This window comes from Rhamphochromis longiceps, linkage group LG23, assembly GCF_057381845.1.
Source record: "Rhamphochromis longiceps isolate RC_006_pf linkage group LG23, R_longiceps_female_GT1.1, whole genome shotgun sequence".
Taxonomy (NCBI): Eukaryota; Metazoa; Chordata; class Actinopteri; order Cichliformes; family Cichlidae; genus Rhamphochromis; species Rhamphochromis longiceps.
Window position 1 is genome coordinate 35,937,719 of NC_140578.1, and position 21,325 is coordinate 35,959,043.

At 40.6% G+C, this 21,325-nt stretch overlaps 2 protein-coding genes across 4 annotated transcripts in view; one reads left to right on the forward strand and one right to left on the reverse strand.

Annotated features, from left to right (window-relative positions):
* The window catches only part of LOC146642496 (gamma-aminobutyric acid receptor subunit alpha-5-like), a 51,411-nt gene that overhangs the window by 18,793 nt on the left and 11,293 nt on the right, over positions 1-21,325 (reverse strand). For both annotated transcript variants that reach the window (XM_085399596.1, XM_085399595.1), the window contains exons 5-7: positions 19,968-20,188; positions 14,650-14,732; positions 1,839-1,982 (exon numbers count right to left, since the gene is read on the reverse strand). In XM_085399596.1, the coding sequence (XP_085255722.1) occupies positions 1,839-1,982; positions 14,650-14,732; positions 19,968-20,188 (448 nt within the window). The remainder of the gene's footprint in view (positions 1-1,838; positions 1,983-14,649; positions 14,733-19,967; positions 20,189-21,325) is intronic.
* Positions 1-21,325, forward strand: part of LOC146642497 (gamma-aminobutyric acid receptor subunit beta-3-like) — a 99,898-nt gene that overhangs the window by 6,754 nt on the left and 71,819 nt on the right. The window lies entirely within an intron of this gene.

The following is a 21,325-nucleotide window of genomic DNA, read 5'->3' on the forward strand; positions in this document are numbered from 1 at the left end:
ATAACATCATATGGTTTTAATTGTTTTTGTACAGTAGTTGAGGTTTATGGACGAAGAGTGAATCCCGATAAATAAAAAACAACTAACACAAATAGAAACAGATGGGTCATCAATGAACTCATTTTAAATGGTATGTTTGGGCTCTTTGTAAAAAGATGCTTTTCAAACACAAAGTGTTTGAAAATGCCAAATGTTACATCACGTACACTCGTACACTCGTACACTGTGTTTTAAGGAAACTAGACAAGTGTAGGACAAAAGAAGATGAACAGGACATGAATACCATCTTAATGTCCTCACAGAATCAACATGGAAATTGGCCCATTTGCTGTTTGCCAGTGTCAAGGATAGCCTCAAGCCATTTTTGAGGAAAAGAAGGGCCAAACTTTACAAAAACTGGACCCAAAATTATTTCAACGTGTCTTATGTTGTGATGAATCCAAGCAAATTTAAAGGTTTCAGTTGAACTTGTCATTATTATGTGTAATCAACATAATAGTGTAAGTGTAAGTGCCTACAGTCATCGATAAAACACACCGGACAAAAAAGCCTGAACAAAAAGCAGCCACTTGCTCCAAAGCAAGCAAGTGATATTGGGGATCTTCTCAATGATAGAATGATGAGCGCAGCAAAGTATTGTCAGATTTTCATCGACCAAACAATACATTTAAAAAACATCTGATTGGCAACAGCTTTAATAAACACACAATGGAACATGATCGGTGATGGATTGGCCTCCCCAGAGCCCCTATCTTAACATTAAGCAGAGTGGCGTCATGACAGAGAACAAACCAAAAACAGCCAACATCCAAAGATAAGCTTTGAATGTTCTTCAAGAGACCTATTCCTGAAGACTACATAAAGAAAGCTAGCTTAAAATAGTTCAGGCTATGTTGAAGAATAAAGGCGCTCATACCAAATATTTGACATTTTCAACTTGTTGTTTTATGCATACTCTGTTTTTGCCTTATTCTGTATTTTCATTTATGTTTGCTAATATTTCAGTAAATCACTCTACTTATTTTTCCATTTTCCTGCCAAAAGATAAATTTTATAGGTTGTTCAAAACAACCTAGTTCATAGGTACAGTTTTGATGCCACTGAATATTTACAGTTTTGTTGTGATGCTAGCTGAAGCGATGAAGCTAACATTAGCTTGCCATTGTATCACCACAGTTATGATGAAGAAATAAAGTTCCCATATTAAATGTGGACATGTAGACAATGTTGTAATACTATGTTTGTATGAATACAATCTTCCACTAATAACCAGTACTCGAGTTAGAAACAGTAACTGCTAGCTTGTTGCGTAGCTAAACTGCATTAACACCAGCAACATATGTAAGTATCCTTACATGCCTACACAAATGGGCTAAACTAAGTTAAACTAAACTATTGGTTAAACTAAGCTTTACAAAACTCCTGTAATTTGTAGCATGATCAAGTAAGCAGTATTGGATTTGTTGTGTGTGTTAATAATTAGAAAATTATTGAATATTTCTATCCTTATTAATGAGTGGTGTAGTGTTTGTCCAGTTGACAGCTTGTATTTGTGTTCAACGGTAATAGTTAAGTCATCCTATTTTTGTTTTTATTGTACTATGTATCCTATACAGTAACTGTCTACTGGGGCTCCAGTTCTTATATTGCTGTGTTACCTAATCTCTATTTTTTCCCCTAATATCACAAAATATTCCATCATTTGGGATTAAGTATATTACTTTTATCTCTGCCACAACTTATTTCACTAATCCATCCATTCTTAATACTTTGCTACTAGCAATAGAAGCACACTGCTGTTAATATTATTACTACAGAGTTATTAAAATAGCACATACCCCTGCTTGTGTGTATATCCTCTGTGTTAGCACTTTGTCCAACAAGATGATACTGATTGAGTCTGGAGCCATCCTCTGCCACCACCACAGATTCTTTAGCTCCCTCAGTCCAAGTGTAGACGACTTCTGACACAGGATAGGCATCTGAGAGACAGACAGGAAAGATTATTCTGATTTAAGTGTTTTGCTCTTAATATGATGACATTCAAAGTGGAAGTGAAACCCTGTTTGTTTACAGCAGAGTAGATTATTAACATATTAGAGTGAGTTACAACCCTGTCATCACTCATTATGTGTAGCTCCCCGTGTGTGGAGCTGATGCAGAGCCTCTCTAGCACTTTTTGATTAGACTGCAGGCTTGAGGCCAAGAGCAGAATTTGTCTAGTATGTCTGTAAAATGTGTGTGTGTGCGTGTGTGCTGGAGGGGGGGATTTTTTAGTCTATTTTTGTTTAAACCACACTTCTGGGTCAGGGGTGAGCTTCCCTGTCAGCAGCCGGACCCAGACGGAGTCAGATTAACCAAAATGTGTTGCATCACACTTGTGATGAAAACAGAGAGAAAACCGTGTAACATCTCTGGCTATTACACTGATTCATGTTGAATACTGCAGCATAGCTGAACATTGATCTATCATGGCCCTCTTTTAACACCCCCCCCCCCCCCCCCAAAAAAAACAAAAAACCACAAAACAAAAAAAACTAACAACAACTTTGAGGAGGAGAAAATGGTGAAAGGAAAAGAGAGAAAACAAAAACTTAATCATGGTCATGTCAAGATTTGGAAAAGATTGGCGAATACTATGGAAAGCATTTGAGAAGCAGAAAGTTTAAGGTGGGAGACGGGGAGAGGAATTATCTGCAGAGAGGAAAAATAATGAGGGAGGAGGGCCCAATTACACTAGACACCTTCATTTTGCATTTATTCTTTACTTTTGATGCTTTCCAAAGGCTGCATATTTCATACTGGGGACAGAAAACAGTGATTAGTTCTTTGGCAGTGATAAACAACTTTTAAAGAGGCGTGCACGGTGAAATTGGTGCAGCCAAGTGTTGTTCCCTCATCAAGAGATTTCTGGAGGCATGAAAAAGACAATTATGCACATTAAATCTATTAATACAACACAAGAAGAGCTGAAATTCCATTAAAACAACTTATTATGCTGACTATCACAAACACAACTGAAAGCCTGGGTTGTTCTTGCGTAACAGTAGGCCGGCAGATCACATCTTGACCTGAGTATTTCCATTCTAGGTGTTCACTTGGCAGATGGGTAGTGCTCCAGACTGTATGTAGTGTTTAAAATTGGGCATGGTCAGGCCAAAGGCCGAGACCTTTAATTGGAGGGTAGTTAGATTGCGATAAGGGATTACTGGTGAATTTCATTAGGCAGAGGAAAAGCTAAACACTTTGGCAGGAAACACAGTGCACCTCTGCCAACTTCTAAACACTTTACGCTTAACGCTTTGCTGCTCTTTCCTTATGGGTGAAGCAAAAGCAGCTACAGCTCAGTCGGAGTCATAAATTACTGCAGTTCCACACACTCTAAGTGCAGCTGTCTGAATTATTAAAGAAAGTAAAAGCAGACAATTTCAAAAGGCAAAGTGTGTTTTCCCTTACAAGTTACTGACAAATCAATATTCAGTAGGGCATACACGTCAAATAAAAGCAATACTTGCCGCATACTGTAGTAACTGAGCATTTAAAGGTTGAGGAGCATGTTAATTCCATCAATTATGTTACTTCAGAATCAGAATCAGAATCAGAATACTTTATTGATCCCTGGGGGAAATTATTTTTTGTTACAGTGCTCCATTTTAAACCAACATTAAGACAAGACAGACAATACGCTAACTAAGAATAGTACAATATATACATATATATACATACATACATACATAAGTCACTTATAAATAAATATTTGGAAAAGAAACGTGTAGTTGTAGCAGCAAACAGTGTGTTAAGTGGATGCGTTATACAGGGAGATGGCCACAGGCAGGAATGATTTCCTGTGTCGTTCAGTGGTGCTTTTCGGTAATCTCAGTCTCTCACTGAACGAGCTCCTGTGACTGACCAGCATGTCATGGAGTGGGTGGGAGGTGTTATCCAACATTGTCTTTATCTTGGACAGCATCCGCCTCTCCGACACCACCTTGAGGGAGTCCAGCTCCATCCCCACAACATTGCTGGCCTTACGGATCAGTTTATTAAGTCTGTTGGCATCTGCGACCCTCAGCCTGCTCCCCCAGCATGCAACACTTAAGTTTATTTCTGGTGAAAACTAGTTGAAAATTCTCTGTAGCTGGATGCACAGGCTAGGCAGATATTAGCAGCTCAGGCGTGGTGAGTTATCATACATGTAGGCTTTCTGTCTCATAAAGAGCTCCTTTATGGTTGTTTTAAAAAGATACTTGAATTGTTATGGAGTTAGCTAGCTAGATGTTTAACCTATTGGTTCTCACTGTCAGCTAGCCCATTTGTGCTGTCGTTGACTGTTTCAGCTATCACCTGCAGTACATATAAGGTATATAAGCAATACTATGCAAGAGCCTTGAGCAACCCGTTGTTCTGCATATTTAGCTAAGGAAATGGGAAATAGGTGCAGCAATTTCTTGAAATGTACAGTATACAGCTTATAAGGTCTAAACAAGTTTGAAAGTCCACAGCTGACATCACCACCTTTATTCTTCAATATAGCCTAAAGTTCCTTGGACAAGATTTCTTGTAATTTCTTCAGGTAGTCTTCAGAAATAGTTCTCCAGGCTTCTCTGCTGCCTTTTCTTCTGTTCTCTGTCATGACGATTTCTGGGGAGGCCAATCCATCCTGATAGTGTTGTATTGTGTGTTCATCTATCCAATTATGCTGTTACTGCATTGACAGTGTGTTTGCGATCATTGTCATGCTGAAAACTGAAGCTGCTGCCAAACAGAAGCTTTCCAGGTGGTATAGCATGGTGGATCAAAATCTGATGGAACTGTTCTGTTCGCAATTGCATCAATTTTGGAAACATCCCCAACACCACTGCCTGAAATACAGCTCCAAACCATGAAAGAGACTCCACCATGTTTTACAGATGATTGTAGACATGCACTGAGGTTAACTCTATCCTGTCAGAGTATAGCATCAAGTCAGTTAAACTTATGGGGATAAAGATCTGGTCAGTTAAGAAGGAGAGGGGGGGTGTTAATCAGTTTAAATTGCTTTGGTGTTAATGAAATGAACCACTGGTGCACCAAAGCGGCAACAATGACACAACCCCCAAACAGGAATGATTTTACAGCTCGAGGCTACTGGCATTTTTTCCCTCCTCCTTCTTTCTGACTGTTCACTAGTTTTTGATTTGACTAGGGTCGCTTTCTCTATTGGTAGCATGAGATGATACCTGGACCCTACAGAGGTTGCACAGGTAGACAGGAAAGAACAATCCTAGTCATGAACGACCTTCACCATCAAACGACCACCCAATTACCTACTTTTTCTAAACATGAACGTTCCTCTCTGGCATTGTAGCCACCAAGCTGAGTAGGCACATGAGCCAACACATAAGCACAAGTCAGAAAGGCATTAGAAATACAAACAGAGGGCAAAAAGCACCAGCTCCTTGTTGATAGAGCAGTACAACTGGCCTCTAATATGAGGCAGACCAACTTGAGCATCAACTTGAATCTCATCTCTCCAGAATATTTTCATCTCGTTTATTTGCTGATGAAAGGGTCAGTACTTTTCATCATAGGTTTTTTTTCTCGTGCATTAGTTTTTAGTTAGTTATTGCCTTGTTTTGGTCTGAAAAAAGGTCCTTGATGAAAACTATACCGGAAATTATTGGTTAATAAGATTATCACTGCTCGTGTAAATCATCTCTCTTTGTATTTGTTGCAACAATAAAAAAAGACTTTGATTTGCCATTAGGACCTGGCTGATCCTATTTCCATGTCTAACATAATTGATTGAATAATGAATTAAGTCGCCAATGTGTAAATGCAGTTTGGCAGCACACCCATGGATCCTGAGATCTGCATGCTTTACTTTACTTTGAGTGCTCTGATTTACATTGCTGAAATGTGGAACAAGGCTGATATTTAGCCTAGTCGATTTTTCCAATTTGATGCCTCCCCTTATTTGGTGTGAGATTTATTTGCACCATATGGGCTTATGTGAGACCTGGCACCAACAAAAAGGAAGGAATTGTTTTACTGCCTATATCTAGACAAGTATAGCAACATGTAGTCAGAAACTGTCGTGACTACAAAATATTGCTTGCGAAGTGTAATTATAGGTGTTTGAGTAAATGACAAGTAACATCATATGAATGGTGGTGGCAGTCTAGAGGTCAGGGTCAAACTTTGGCTCAACAGGCTGTCATTACAGAGTAGGCGAAGTTGAGCTCTGATTGGTGGGATTACAGAAATAATTCAGAGATTCATATCTTAGAATATATAAAGGCTCAAAGAAGGAGAACAATCATAAAATGATTCACTGCCATTCAGTGGGATCATTGTGGGTTGAAGGGAAGGCAGGCTAAGTCGTTAGACCACGCTTGATTGTTTTTCCCACCGCTCTGGGGCTCAGGTTTTGTGCACCTCACATCATCATCTGCATTTTTATGCCCCGTTTCATGGAACGAGGAATTTCTAAACACCCGCCTATCCATAAACACCAGCTTTGCAAAGTTCCAAATGACTGGCCTTTTTTTCTATCACAGAGCCGTCAATTATGGTAATCACACAGCAATTTTGCAGAAAGTAGTTTTCTTTGGCAATTGTTCTTCTGTCTCTGTTGCCCTTGGTGCAGATGCTATATGACTGTCAGAACTGTCTTGTTTTTTTAGTCAGTTCATCATGTATCTTTTTATAGCTCTATTGTCTTTAATGGTCTCCAGTATATAATTCTGCAGACTTGTTTAAACTGTTTTGAAGTCATATAGTGCTGGTGAACTTAACTGAATTGAGAAGTACTACATAAAAAAATAGACTATAAGCCCACTGATTACTGATTAGTATTACTCCTCTTAGTGTATATCCTTAGTGTATACTTGAGAACTGTAGAGCTTAAGGCCGTACAGAAGCTAAATTAGTAGGTCAGAGTAAGGGATTAGTTACCCTTTACCCAGGACGACTTAGTGTACAGTAAACCTCCATGCTTTAATAGCATGACAAATCATTACAATGTTACAAAGGGAGAGGATATAGAGGCCTATCGAAAATAGGTTTAAGACTTTCATGACTATGACCCAGGACTATGCTTGTCATGCATTAATCCAATTGGAAAATAGTGATTGAAGTTGTTGCTATTTGCTTTACAAAGCAAAATACTTACAGGTTTTATCAGGTAAAAATGACTCAGTTGAAATCTAGACTTTTTACGACAAGCAAATGTAAAGCTTTAGGTTACTGAGATATCTAATATCCACCTACTGCACTCTGTTACAGATAAAACCAGACAGCAAGATGACAAGATCAAGTGAAAGCTAGTTTGCGAGCTGGTGATGGCTTTAACTAAAGCTTCTGGTAGCTGCAACTGAAAACAAACCGAGAGAACATTGGTTCGTTGATGATTAGCTCATTAAAATGAATGTGATGGTAAAAACAGGAAACATCAGAAACTTTCTTTTTTTAGATCTAGCAATGCACTGTGTAGTTATAATGACATGGAACGATGAAAGAGCACCTTTGCCTGTTGTTATTGCACACTGACACCGTTTACCTGTGGGGTAGTCCAGGGGGAGAGGTTAGATTTTGCCATGGGAAAGCCCAGCAGCTTCCATAATTGGATTGCAATCCGTTGTGCTTCTTTTACGTGGTGAATGTGGGCGGGCTGCATCTCACTGAAAATCCAGGAGTCTCATCCCTTTAGTACAACAGGCTCCTTAGGTGTGGCATTTGGCCAGCTCTGTCTTTAAATACCCACAGGGCCACTCAAGTTTCTATATGCGTCCTTGCTGGGAGGGCACACAGACAAGGCGTCAAGTTAAGAGGGCATTGGGGACAACCCTTCCAGTCATTAACCTAATTAAGCGTAGGAGGACTTCGGTAATCTCTTCCCTTCTGAAGTTTTTAATAGTCGATACAGAGCCATAAATATAGACTCAGAAAGCTAAAACATAAAGTTTAGGTACATCTTTAGTAGGTCTTCAGCTATGTAACTGATATGCTTGAGTCTTTTCACTGACTTTGAGTTTTCTTGATTTGATGTTCTAACAAACTGCTAAACAGCTGTAGTATAGCATTTAGCTTATTATAGCTAAATAATAATTACATATAGGCAGTGTTGGGTAAGTTACTTTAAAATAGTAACTTAGTTACATTACTAGTTACTTCTCTCAAAAGTAACTCAGTTACTTCAAGTTACTTGTTACTTTCAAAGTAACTAGTTACTAGGAAAAGTAACTTTGGTTTTACTCAGAATTCTCTTGTTAATGTGTTTCTTCCATAACTTTGCCAGTCTTCTAGCTTGCTTACTTGCCACAAGTGCACTGTGCCACCTACCAATAGAAAGGATATGATAACGTGCATATTTCCACGAGAGAAATCCCACGCCTGGACCGTCATTGACTGCTGCCATGATTCTAGCCTACGTCACAGAGTCATGTGCGCCTTTTACATCCAAAACAAAAACTGCAGTCGTGGTGCTTTCGATTGTACTCAGAACTCAGAAATTCTGCCTTCTGAATAGGAAGATGTAGGTAACACCAGACTGCAGATGAGCTGCATACAGGGCTGGACTGGGAAAGAAAATTGGCCCGGGCATTTTGACTAGAAACTGGCCCACCATTATAGGAAAAATCATAAAGCCTTTGAATGAAAACAAACACAGTTGTGACAGTGATGTTCACTGTTCTGATGGTATATATGCATCAATCTATCAATCGTTTGTTGTAAGATTCAGATAATTATTTTTTAAAAGCTAGATATTTTAAATGAGAATAAGAAAGAAAAGTATTTCTTTGTGCCCCCCATTCCCTGTTAATGCCCTACATGCCCCCTTGGCCACACTTTGCTAGATCCGCACCTGCACAGTTACCAGCTGTCAGCTACCTAAAAAAGGATCCTGGTGTTATTTGTCTCTCAGAAACAGTTCATAACTTCCCTTCAACTCATTCATGTCACCTAAAAGGTAAACCTGTTTCTCCATCACCTGTTCAGCTCTGATGATCCAGTAAGGACATCTCCTGGTTTCATCTTCATGTTTCCCTCTCACCAGATAACCAAACCGACATCATGACCAGCAGCTTTTTTGCAGCTGTGGCTCCAGCAAACATCAGCTGATACTAGAAATTAATATTAAATAAATTCTAACAACAGCTGATCAAGCTTAAACGTGCTGCTGTTGTTTAGCGCGACATCCGCTGGTTTCCTCTTTCGGCGCAAAGTGGGCGATAAACAAACAAGAGAGCCGATCAGCTGATCATTGATCAGTTTCATGATTGAAGTAGAAACGGGAGAGGGAGGGGGGAGAATGAAAGAAGAAGAGGCAGCTGTGCAGCAAAGACACAGAATAACTCCAGCTTTGTGCCTTTTTCATTGTAGCTGAATTACGGGACAAACTGTTCCTTTTCACCTCAATAAGAAACGCGTAATATTTTCTCTGAATACCAGACGGGACGGTTGGCAACTCTAATAACTTATGAACAAAATAAGGTTCAACATCATTAACTTCATAGCATCCACCCAGCTGTATAGAAACTCCGTCATGCTAGCTAGCACGCAGTACGGAAAAAGTCAGAATAACGAAAATAAACTCCACCTAAACTTGGTTCATATCTGACCCAGAGAGACTGCAGGTCATAACTTCTTACCTGAAGTTCAGTTCACACTTGGACCAGCGGCCGCCTCGGGTCTCTTTTCCTTCTGCGTCCCTTTTCCTTCATCCATCTGCTGTCTCCACCACTTGCTAATGTTACTGAATCTGTGGAAACTCCGCGATGCCACCACACGAAGTAACGAGTAACGACCCTATCTAAATCCCAGTAACGAGTAACGCGTTCCTGATTTTGGCATAATAACTAGTTACCGTGCTCGTTACCACAATAATAACGTAGTTACTGTAACGCGTTACTTAATAACGCGTTAGTCCCAACACTGCATATAGGGTGCAGTGCAAATGTATGTCTAGAGCCATCCCTCATTTCTTTACACACACACACACACACATATATATATATATTAGGGGTGCAACGATACACAAAATTCACGGTTCGGTTCAGTTTGATACTTTGGTGTCACGGTTCGATATTTTTTCGATACAAAAATAAATGTTCATGCCTTTTTAATTTGTCATTTATTAAAATTATAAATATATATTTCAACTCAAAAGTACAGTTTTTAAATTTAATGTTGCTGAAACAACAAAGTAATTTTGTAATTTCATCTTTGGAAAAGAGAGTTTATTACAGAGAAATGGCTCTTTCCAAAATAAAAGCTATACTATCCGCTTCTTCTGGGCTATATTCTCAGCAGCACATTAAACATATCAGGTCCCCATAAGGAGAATCATGTGCTAACGGCTGTCTAAATGACTCGGGTAAAGTTTGTAGCATGCGTGTTTGTTGTTTTTGTCTGCTTCCACTTGTCTTTGCACTAGGATGCTGTCGGAGTAAATGTGCAGTCATATTCGTTGTGTTCCCACTAGTGCTGTCAGCGTTAATCTCGTTGAAATGACGTTAACACCACAACACGGCAAATCTCCGTTAACGAGCTACCGCGGTTCGCCCCGTGCGTGGGGCTGGACGGTCAACACGTTAACGAGCAAACTGCGCTAACACACTAGTTCCCACCCATGTAATTGAGCATTGCGTGGCACATCCAACATACTGTTTTACTTTTGTCCATGACGCGCTTACCTTCAGGGTCATACGTCACATGAAAACAAAAATAGCTCCAAACGCCAGATCTGAATGAGGGTGGGGGAGGTTCAATTTGCCATGTTGCAAGGAGAGCTTAACTTCTGGTCGTGTCTAAATTCATGGGCTGCATCCTCCTGAGGACCCGGCCCACGTACCGCAAAGGCCGGGTCCTCAGGGTAGGCCGGAAGTAAACAGCTGGGGAAAATGGACGGTCTAGCCTTCTGATTAGCGTCACCTTCTGATTAGCGTCACCGCTGTCTTGGTGGAGTTTAATAAACTGCTCCTTGCTATCTAAAATATAACAGGACACTGGCGTAAATTCTCGACTGTCTCATACTTCTGTTTAATCAGTTTTCTGTTTGACAATTATTCAGCTGTGTGAAAACCACCCGAGGGATTAATAAAGTTTTATTTTATCTAATCTAATCTAATAACTTTAATCTCAGCCAAACCGATTCACTCACGAACAAACAAAACACCGAAAAAGCCAAACAATAACATTTTTAGGTTGTCTAAGTGGTTTATATATTACGTTTAACCTGAGTAGCGAAAGTCTGCGGTGATCTGTAAATGATGTGCCGGGAGTTGTGCCGTTCTCGGTGGCTTCAGTGACCCTCGAGCTCCCGACTAGCTATTGAGCTGGTGGGTAGCAGACGTCTCCGAAAACGTCGAAGCACTTTTGCAAATATGCGATATCTCGATAAACCGAGCACATATTTCATGTTTACACAGGTACTTTCTCACCTGAAAATATGTTAAAAGTTTATTTTGTGACCCAGAAAGATTAGTAAGAGTAATTTTACAACTTCTTAGTGGCCACCATTGTTGGAAACTGGAGTTTGGCTGGGCCGCGCTATGAATTCTGGGATATGGTAGGCCACAAAGGACACACCTGACCCATCCTTCAAATTCGGGGAAAAGGAGGAAGCATTTGTCGGCTGCATTCGAAGGAGTCTACGGCTGTTTCCCAATTCAGGGTCTGCACGCTTGAAGTACACGCACTACGCGTACTACATACGGTGCGTACGAGAAGTGCGGAAGTGAGAGGCTTGTGAAAGGGAACGGTCTAGCCTTCGTCGCGCTGTTCAGGTTGCCTAGCAACCATGATACTAACTGCGAGAAACGTGACATACATGAAGGAGAAAGGAGATGTGACATAAATGAAGAAGAAAAATGTTTTGTTGGTCATTCATTTTTGTCATGACATCACTTTGATTAGTTGAGTATCTGAGGCTGAGACCACAGGACTGTAAAACATGATTGTTGGGCTTCATTTCTGTACTGAACAGTCATTTAAGATTAGTTAGTAAATAACAATTAGCTGATGTTATTCATGAGACTAAAATCATCTCACTGTGGTAATGTAAATATAATATGGCCAATATTATAGTATTGTCAGATTATTATTTTTTATATATATACATATATATATATATATATATATATATATATATACACATATATATATATATATATATACACACACACACACACACGGCAGCGCGGTGGCACGGTGGTTAGCACTGTTGCCGCACAGCAAGAAGGTCCTGAGTTCAATTCCAACACCAGGCCGGGGTCTTTCTGTGTGGAGTTTGCATGTTCTCCCCGTGTTTGCGTGGGTTCTCTCCGGGTACTCCGGCTTCCTCCCACCGTCCAAAGACATGCAGCTTGTGGGGATAGGTTAATTGATTAATCCAAATTGTCACTAGGTGTGAATGTGAGTGTGAATGGTTGTCTGTCCCTGCGTGTTAGCCCTGCGACAGACTGGCGACCTGTCCAGGGTGTACCCCGCCTTTCGCCCTATGACAGCTGGGATAGGCTCCAGCGCCCCCCGCGACCCTGAAAAGGATAAGCGGAAGCAAATGGATGGATATATATATATATATGTAGAGAGAGAGAGAGGGGGGGGCTTTAAAACAAAGTTAAGGCTGAAAGTACAAGCATCACTAATGTCACACAACTTTGCCGACATGTGGCCAACAGCAATGTTTTGCAATGTCTTCATTATTAAACATTCGCACATAAATAAGTGACATCATATTCAGTAATTACTTTTGACAGTTCATTCTTCGGCCGCTCCCTTCTGCCGTATTTTTTTGCCGTATTAATTATCCACACCCACCGCCGCGCTATGAATTGTGGGATATAAGGGACCACGAAGCGTGCACTGGACCACGCTTGATATTTGGGGGAATCGACGGCGCATTTGGAGTATGCATTTGAAGTACACTTCGAATTGAGACAGCCGTCGTCACGTGGCGGTGACGTAACCGCACTTAAAATGCGGACTTCAAGCGTGCAGACCCTGAATTGGGACACAGCCTACGAATTTGGACAGCCTTCGGCACGTCGCTGTGATGTAATCGGTCTACAAATGCGGCCTCAGGAGGATGCAGCCCATGAATTTGGTCTGTCTCGCTAGCTTGCCCTGCGCTCAGTGAATCTGCATTCGACTACTCTGCCAAGGCTGCACTGTCGAGCGCAGATCCACTGAGCGCTCAGTACAGACAGCATCGTCAGAAGAAAAGTTGATAAAATAAATTAAAAATTTTGTATTGTTCGATACATATGCGTACCGAACTGAAAGCACTGTATCGAACGGTTCAATATTGATACGAATATATAGATATATATCAAAGTCAATATTTGGAGAGACCATTATTATTTTTAAACATATCCTGAGCTTTCTTAAGAACGTCTTCTTCTAATGTCTTTGAGGACATCCTTAAGAATAGCTCTCCAGGCTTCTTGAGGGACATTCAAAGCTCATCTTAAGATGTTAGTTGCCTTATGTTACATTTTCTGTCAATTGATCCTGCAATGCTTCCACAATGCTCAGGTGCGGACTCTGAGGAGGCCAATCAATGACTGCTAGTGTTCCACTGAGTGATTTTCTATCTCGGTACGCTTTTACTGCCTCACTGCAGCCCCAAACTATGACAGAGGCACCAGTATGTTTTACAGATGGCTGTAGACACTGACTATTGTAGCTTAATCCTGAACACCTCTGTACATACGGACAACAACTTGAAGCAAACATATTAAATTAGGGATTCGTGACTCTACAAAACTGTTTGTATGCTGCTGACTTTTCCTTCCAGTTTTTCTTGTTCCTCCATTTGTCCAGTTTCCTCAAATGTGTTAAGGACACATTGCACACCATGCTGAGATATACCACATTTTTGCTTTATAGTCTTTTAGGAATCACCTTATTGAATCAAAAATGGTCTTTTATACATCAAACTGTGTTACCTTTTGCATTTTCTATTGATTAAACTAAAGAAATGGAAACAAATTATTTATTAGGGCGCCTCTGTCAGTGTGCCCCAGGGCAGCTGTGGCTACAATGTAGCTTGTGTGTGTAGTGTGTGTGAATGGGTGAATGACTGAATGTAGTGTAAAGCGCTTTGGGGTCCTTAGGGACTAAGTAAAGCGCTATACAAATACAGGCCATTTACCATTCTCAAGAAAGTATAAAAAAGTCAAGATACAACTGGTTCTTTGCTAAGATGTCTAGTATGCCAAAACTTACTTTCCATGTACTGTGGAAGTTCAGCATTTAGCTCTACATTGCACCTAAAGATAATACTTAATACATCTAAAAGTTTTGCATTTAGTTTATTTTTGCAGACAAAAAACTTTGCAGACAAAAGTGACAAGTATGGTATAATGGAAAATGCCAAAGTCTTGTGCTCAATAAAAGTCTTACAGTCTTGCTTTAAGAAAAGAAAATCGTGGATTGCAAACTCAGCAATCTTGATAATCTCGATAATGAGTGAATTAATTATCCCCAAAATAAACAGAGCCTCTTTTTGTTTTTTTAAATTGAGATTAAACTTTAGCATAAAACGCTGCATTGGACTGGAAAATCTCCACTGTGTATCATAGTAGCTGGGATTAGCAGACAGGAAAATAAATATAGGGATCGACATTCACAGGAGGGCTTTTTTGTTTTTGTTTTTTTACTCACAGCTGCCAAATTTGAGAGGGCAGGCGTGGGCATCCATGGGAAAATCCTCCAGCTGCATGGGGCATTCTGCTGATATGGTCAATCTAAGACAAAACATATATAACACAGTAAGTCACTTATAGTGTAACATGGGGTGCATCACATCTTTTACTCAGCTATCTATCATAAAGGGAGAGATACAGAATAGAAGGGACCTGAAAACACACATTGTTTGAGATATTTATTGTTTTTTAATCAGTGCTATCAGTAGGTGAAATTGCCAGGAAATTAATCACATAACAGTAAAATGGTGGTGTACTCTCATCACTTGCAAATCCAGCAACTCTCCCTTAGCACACAAGTGACAATACTGCCACCTGGTGGTCAGAGGGCTTGGTTGTTCCCCCACCAAAAGAAAAAAAAAAACTGAGGTTGCTTCAGTTTTGTTTTCTTCTGAACTGACCTTAAGGCAAACACATTTTTATTATAAACAAATGAGAGCATTAGCATGATTTGATGATGTTCATCAGTCACCTTCCACTCATTTTAAATCCTCAATTAACATAACGACAGTTTTTTTTAATGTTTTATTTGTTATTGGGTATTCACAGTCATCCGAGACATGGCGTTATCACTTCAACCGCTGTGACGACACCTCTCTGTGCCCTGAAAGAGCAGCCAGATTAATTAAATCAGGCATAAAAACCAACAACACACAAAACATAATTATTTTTTTAGCTATCTGTCCCAGATTAAATCAAATCCCTCTGGGTAGTTCCACTCTTTGCGTGATGACAAATAATAACAGCACAGCGGTGATGTGACTACAATGAGGTTAATGAGCTGAATGAAGGATAAACTAAGTGCACACAAACATACGTTTAGATGAAATGACTCGTTTTACTTGTTTTCTGCTTTAGCCGCTCATGCATACCTCAACATTAGTCACAGAGTAGCAGCTATTTTTCCTCTTAACTGAACTCTATTATAATCTTTCTGACAAATGTGTCACTGAGGATGGCGCGCAATCCACACGGGACGTGTTTTTGTTTTACGCTCCAGTACCCCCTGCCTGTACAGTATGCGGCGACTGCAAGAGGTTTCCCAATTATATCATTAAGGTGAACAAAGCAGAACAAAGTGGGACAGGAGGCCACTTCTGCACTTCTGGGCCTAGCGAAGGCGAATGTTTCGTGGCGGTGGGGGTGGGGGCTCGGTTTGCTTTCCACATCAGTGCAGTACCATCCAACTGTGTCGACACAGCTCGAGGGTTCTCTGCGCGGAAGAGGAAAGAGTGTCTTTGGGATAAATAAATGAGAACATGGCTGTCGGCTATTATACCATGTTCTAATTATTCATGTAGCCCCATTAGCCAGGATGGCTGTAAAGAGAACAGAGTCTAACTCGGTGCCTTTAAAAGTCAAAAGCCAGGCATCTCATTGCGGATCTAGTTTAAATAACGGATTAGACTGACTCCTGCATGCCTTAAAGGCAGGCATGGGGTTGAACTTAAAGCCACGCGTCGCACAGAAGCAGACCAACACATGGCCGCTCACACAGCGATGGGAAATCTAAAGTTTCTGGTACGCCTGAGCTTGCAGAAAAGTTGGAGAAGTCGGACAACAGAGCCAGAGAGTCCAGGAGCTTTATGCTGTATTAACCACCAAGGCACAATGCCACACCAACTGTCTTGTCACACTAAAAGGCACATTTTGAAAACTTCTTGTATATCCTACAAGGGGGGGGTAACCCGAAGAACCTGCTAACTCTCCTGAAACCTCTCCAGCAACTGTCGGATGTTTGTGGGCTAGTCTGCTTTTGTACTGGGAACAGAAAAATCTTGTTCGGCTAAAAGTTTTTCTTGATAGAAGGAGTAAAAACTCAGAATTTGACACTGAAAGAGGCTATCTGAACTATTTTAACCATAGAAGCTAATGAAATACTTTAATATACGTTGTCCGACTTCTCCAACTTTTCTGCAAGCTCAGGCGTACCAGAAACGTTCGATTTCCCATCGCTGTGTGAGCGGCCATGTGTTGGTCTGCTTCTGTGCGACGCGTGGCTTTAAGTGGCCATCGTACAATGCTGTGATTGCAGCCATTCCCCAACTGTCTCCGAACGGTACTCATGGCCATTAATCATTGGTCTGTGATCAGTGGGTTTTGGTCAGTGGTTGTTGATCAATGGTCATGAGAATTTGCAGAATTAAGATTAAGGAACTGACCTCCCAGCTCATTGTTCCTTCAGTGGGCTGGTTTCAGTCATTATGCAAATGTACTGTTTATAAGATTGGGGAAACCTGCAGTCAGCTGAGACTGAAGAAGTCACTTGGATGAGTGACGAAACGTTTCTCCCACAAAACGCTACGTCCAGATGAACAGAATCAACTTTTTGGAGATTTAATATAGTCCCTCACTCTAGTACCACAGTACTAGTTTATTTACTGGCAAAATTATGTAAGTCAGATTTATTTATACATAAACCACTGGGGAGGGTACCCTCTAAGGTACTGTCATCATACCCTTGGCAGGGGGTACTTTTTGTGCCCTGTTTTATATATGACAGAGACCAGTTTTAAACAGCTGGTGACAATTTAGTAGAAACAATAAAATCATTACATTTTTAAACTATGCCCCTTCATAAACGTGTGACCTCAGCCATAACCCTAAGTGCCTCAGCACTCTGGTGGATGTTAAACGCCAGAGGAAATGGTAGAAATATTTCAATTTTACAGTTTGGGACCACATATTTACTTTCTGGCCATCAGAAAAGTACATATAGATACTTTGAGGTCCACTAATTAGCCCTGCGGGTAACATCAATGTGGATGGATGGACAGGGACTTTCACTGTACCCATAATTCTGAGAGTGTTTCATAGTTATATAATCAATATAAGGTGTGAAAAATAACAAAGGAAGAACAGTTGAAAGTGTTAAAACGTAAAAAATACAGTTTGATAAGAACCTGCCATTACAATTCATATAACATATTAGTGAGTGTGGTGTTATGTTCAAATGATTAGTCAGAGAGTCTATAGGCAATAGCAGCACATCAGCACAAATGATAATGGCAACTGAGCTGTACCTAATGACAATGGTGTGCAATGCACTCCCTGCGTGAGTAATACAGAGCTTCCATACAGCTGATGTAGCAGCCTATCTGGTATCTGGCTATAATGATAATAATGCATTAAGTTTGCGGTGTGCTGACAGACGTGGCATTTTAAGAATTATCCATGGAGACAAATGCATTGAAATTTGCTCTGTAAACCCGGCCGCTTCTCCGCTGAGTAATGCTTTTCAAATGATGCGGTGCGCAATTGCATTTAGAGGAGAAAACTGATGAGCTTCCATTGACACCCATGCATGTTGCTGAAGAAAAAATGCGGGGCGTGTGTAAATGTCTTATAATGTGCAGTTATGTGAACGGCAGTATGTCTGCACCTCTGTTTATTGAGTGTATTAATCTGCTGTATACATGGGGACTGACATGTTCAATACACTGAGAGTGCAAGAAGATGTGAATAACTCATAACTCCACATACTGTGTACAATATTCAATATTATTTATGTTATAATTGGCCTTGGTGCAGGCCATGACTTCAAAAGCAAACAGTCTGAAACTGAGTGCTATCTAATTATCTGAATCCTGAGCTACTTGTACACACTCTGACCTCCGTTTATATTTTGGGCATGTTTAGCAAGAGGATTTTCATGATTTTGTAATGTTCCAATAGAGACTAAAGCTCTTAAACAATTGACTAGTTTCTGTGACTATATATATATTTATTTTCCTTGTTGGCTCCAAGTGCTTGCTGATATGCAATGACAAAAGAGCCACAAGAAAATGAGGGCAATCTACTTATTGTAGAAGCTGTTTGTCAACCACCATCAAAAAACATATTTAAAGTTAATAGAGGCCAGAACAATCTATCTATCTAGATAGATAGATGTGTGCCTGCACATGTGATGTGACAATAAAAAGTGATTTGATTTGATTTGATTTGATTTGATTTTAGAGAGCTAGATAGATAGGTGTCCAGCTAGCTAGCTATTGCAGTTAGCTGTTACCTTAAAGTACCCTGATCCTGATGTTTTCGTGTGTGTGTGTGTGTGTGTGTGTGTGTGTGTGTGTGTGTGTGTGTGTGTGTGTGTGTAATATGGAAACCTGCACATGGTTAAGCACTGCTGGTAACGACAACTGTTCAGTTACAATCACACGATTAAAAGCAGGCCTACTGCTGCTTCTTTTCTACTGTGACAGAGGATCTGATGCCATTTTTAGATTCAACAACACACTTGCACAGTTACATTTTTTTCCATTTGAACATAAATGTACGTGTCCATACATTTCCATCACTTCACACTTACAGAGATGAACCAGTCACACAACCCTTTACTTATTAAGCTCTGAGGTCAAAGGTTAGCATCATGTTAGATCTTACAACCTGCTTCACACCCGCAGTGTGTGTGTGCTCTTGAGTTGGTTCATGTGTGTTACGTGTGAATGTGTCCTCTTTTGGAAACGTATATATGTCACCGGCGGCTGCATACAGATAATCTGCCCTCCGTGCTGCGTTACTCCCCCTGCGGGTGTTGTTGCTATCAGATGAAGTGCTCTCATCCGTGATGGAGTCTCTGTTTAAGACCTGCAGCTGCAGTGACTTCTGAGAATGAGCACAGAATTATTTTAATGTACTGGTCGAAAGGTCACTCTGTGACCTGCTAACAGGAACATGATAATTTCTCTGTCGTAGGGGTGCTTTCACTACGCTTTCTTTCCTCATTTTTAAAGCTTAGACTACACTGGTGTTTATCCATATCTGCTAGTGGTTTAGCGCATAGCGATCACCCTTTTGGAGGTCTCTGTTGGCCTACTTTTCCTTCCTTTCTGGCTCCAACTTACCAGTAAATTACTGCCAAAAACGAGTTCACAACAAGGACGCTTTTTCATAATGAATGATTTCCCTGAAAAGAGATTTGGTCTGTGACTCTCAGCATTAGCAAAAGGGAAAAAAATTAAAGGAATAAAAGTGTTTAAATAGGCTTACTGCTGGTATGAACGATCTCTATGAGGAATCGTACCTCTCATTGTCCACTGGATGTCAGTATTCTCCTGCAGGCTGAGTCGCATATCAATTTTTCTACATTCAAAGCTTTATTGTGTAATATTGGCCTTGCTGCTGTTGTCTGGTCTAGTATTCAGTAAATGATGAAGGACAGATAACTATGAGGTTCACTTCAGAATCCCGAGAAACCTTGAGCCTCTGTACGGCTCTGTACGGTTTTTTGATCATTTGTTCTTAGTCACGGCTCGTTATACAGGGAATCCATCATACCTCATTGTGTAAAGCAAGGTGCCGTCATCCTTGAGCCTCAGCAGCTTGTTGGGCGTGGTCATGTTGTGAGCTATAGACTTCTTGCCGTTAAGAAAGAAAGTATCTGGGGTCCAGATGTTGCTGGCCAGCAGGTTGTTTAATGGCAGCATCTCCATGGGCCCTTTGAAGCACAGGCGCTCATCCTTCCAGCTCTGACGGAAGAACACGTCTATGGTGTACTCCTAAGGCGAACAGCAAAGGGGAAAAAGATCCTGGTTGGGTTTTAAGTGAAGAAGCGCCCAAACGAAACATGTAGAAAATATAAAATCAACCTTCTTAACCTCAAAACATCCACCAGCTACTAAACCACTTGTCTTGGGTTAGGTTAGTATCATGCATGTTTGACACTGCATGTGAAATCCGCCTGTTTGGTATGTGAGTCAAACGAAACCCAATCACAAGTGACCTGGTGGATGTCAACCTGAGATTAACGTCATCGTCGCCAATGACCTCAAACCTAGCTTGGAAGTCTAACCCTGGATTTTGTAGAAAAGCAAAAAGTCCTTTTTTGGAAATTTAAAAAAAAAATAGTTTCAGATGCATGTCTGTTAAAACGGTTACATTCTTTATCCCCTGATTACAAACCTGTGGGGAACAATTTAAAAAAAGAAACATCACAGTGTTAACAGGTGCAGTTTGCATTATTAAACGGGATTAAAAAGGAAAAAAATATGAGAAGATATAGCCGTGCGCTGTGCTGTGAGTAATCACGTGCAACTGGCGGCGTTTAAATCCATCTTGAGTTTGCTCATGTGTGAAATATCAACTCGCTTTGAGCTCGGAAAAACAAACGAGCAAGACACTAAAACAACATGCCAGCCCGCTGAATGATAACGGCGTTATCGGGCTCACATATAAGCTTTTATGGACTGTAGAAACATTCAGGTCTCCTGCCGCAATTAATCAATCAATCATGCTCCTCTGACAAAGTAGCAAGTCTGATCACTGCTGTGTCAAAAGCGTGCCAGGGATGGAGCAGGGTGTAACGGGAGATTTAATGAAAGGGGAGATTTAATGCTTTCTACTATCCAGGTAGAGCCTTATAGTTCGTAGGATTAATAAAGAGATGATTCATTTCAGACAAGTTGGAATAAGTCTATGGACCGACAAGAGTGCCAAAAGGAAATAAAAGAATACATCATTAAAGAGCCTAAAACTGGGGGGTTCCGGTGAATATGGTAGGCTAGAAGACGTGCTTTCACTGTGCTCCCGCTCCCACCTGTACTTATCACAGTGTAATGCGCACTACTGTCTATATTTTTACCTAAACTAGTGACTGAGAGCTTTGGGAATACTCAGCAGTCCTAAATACGCTTTTT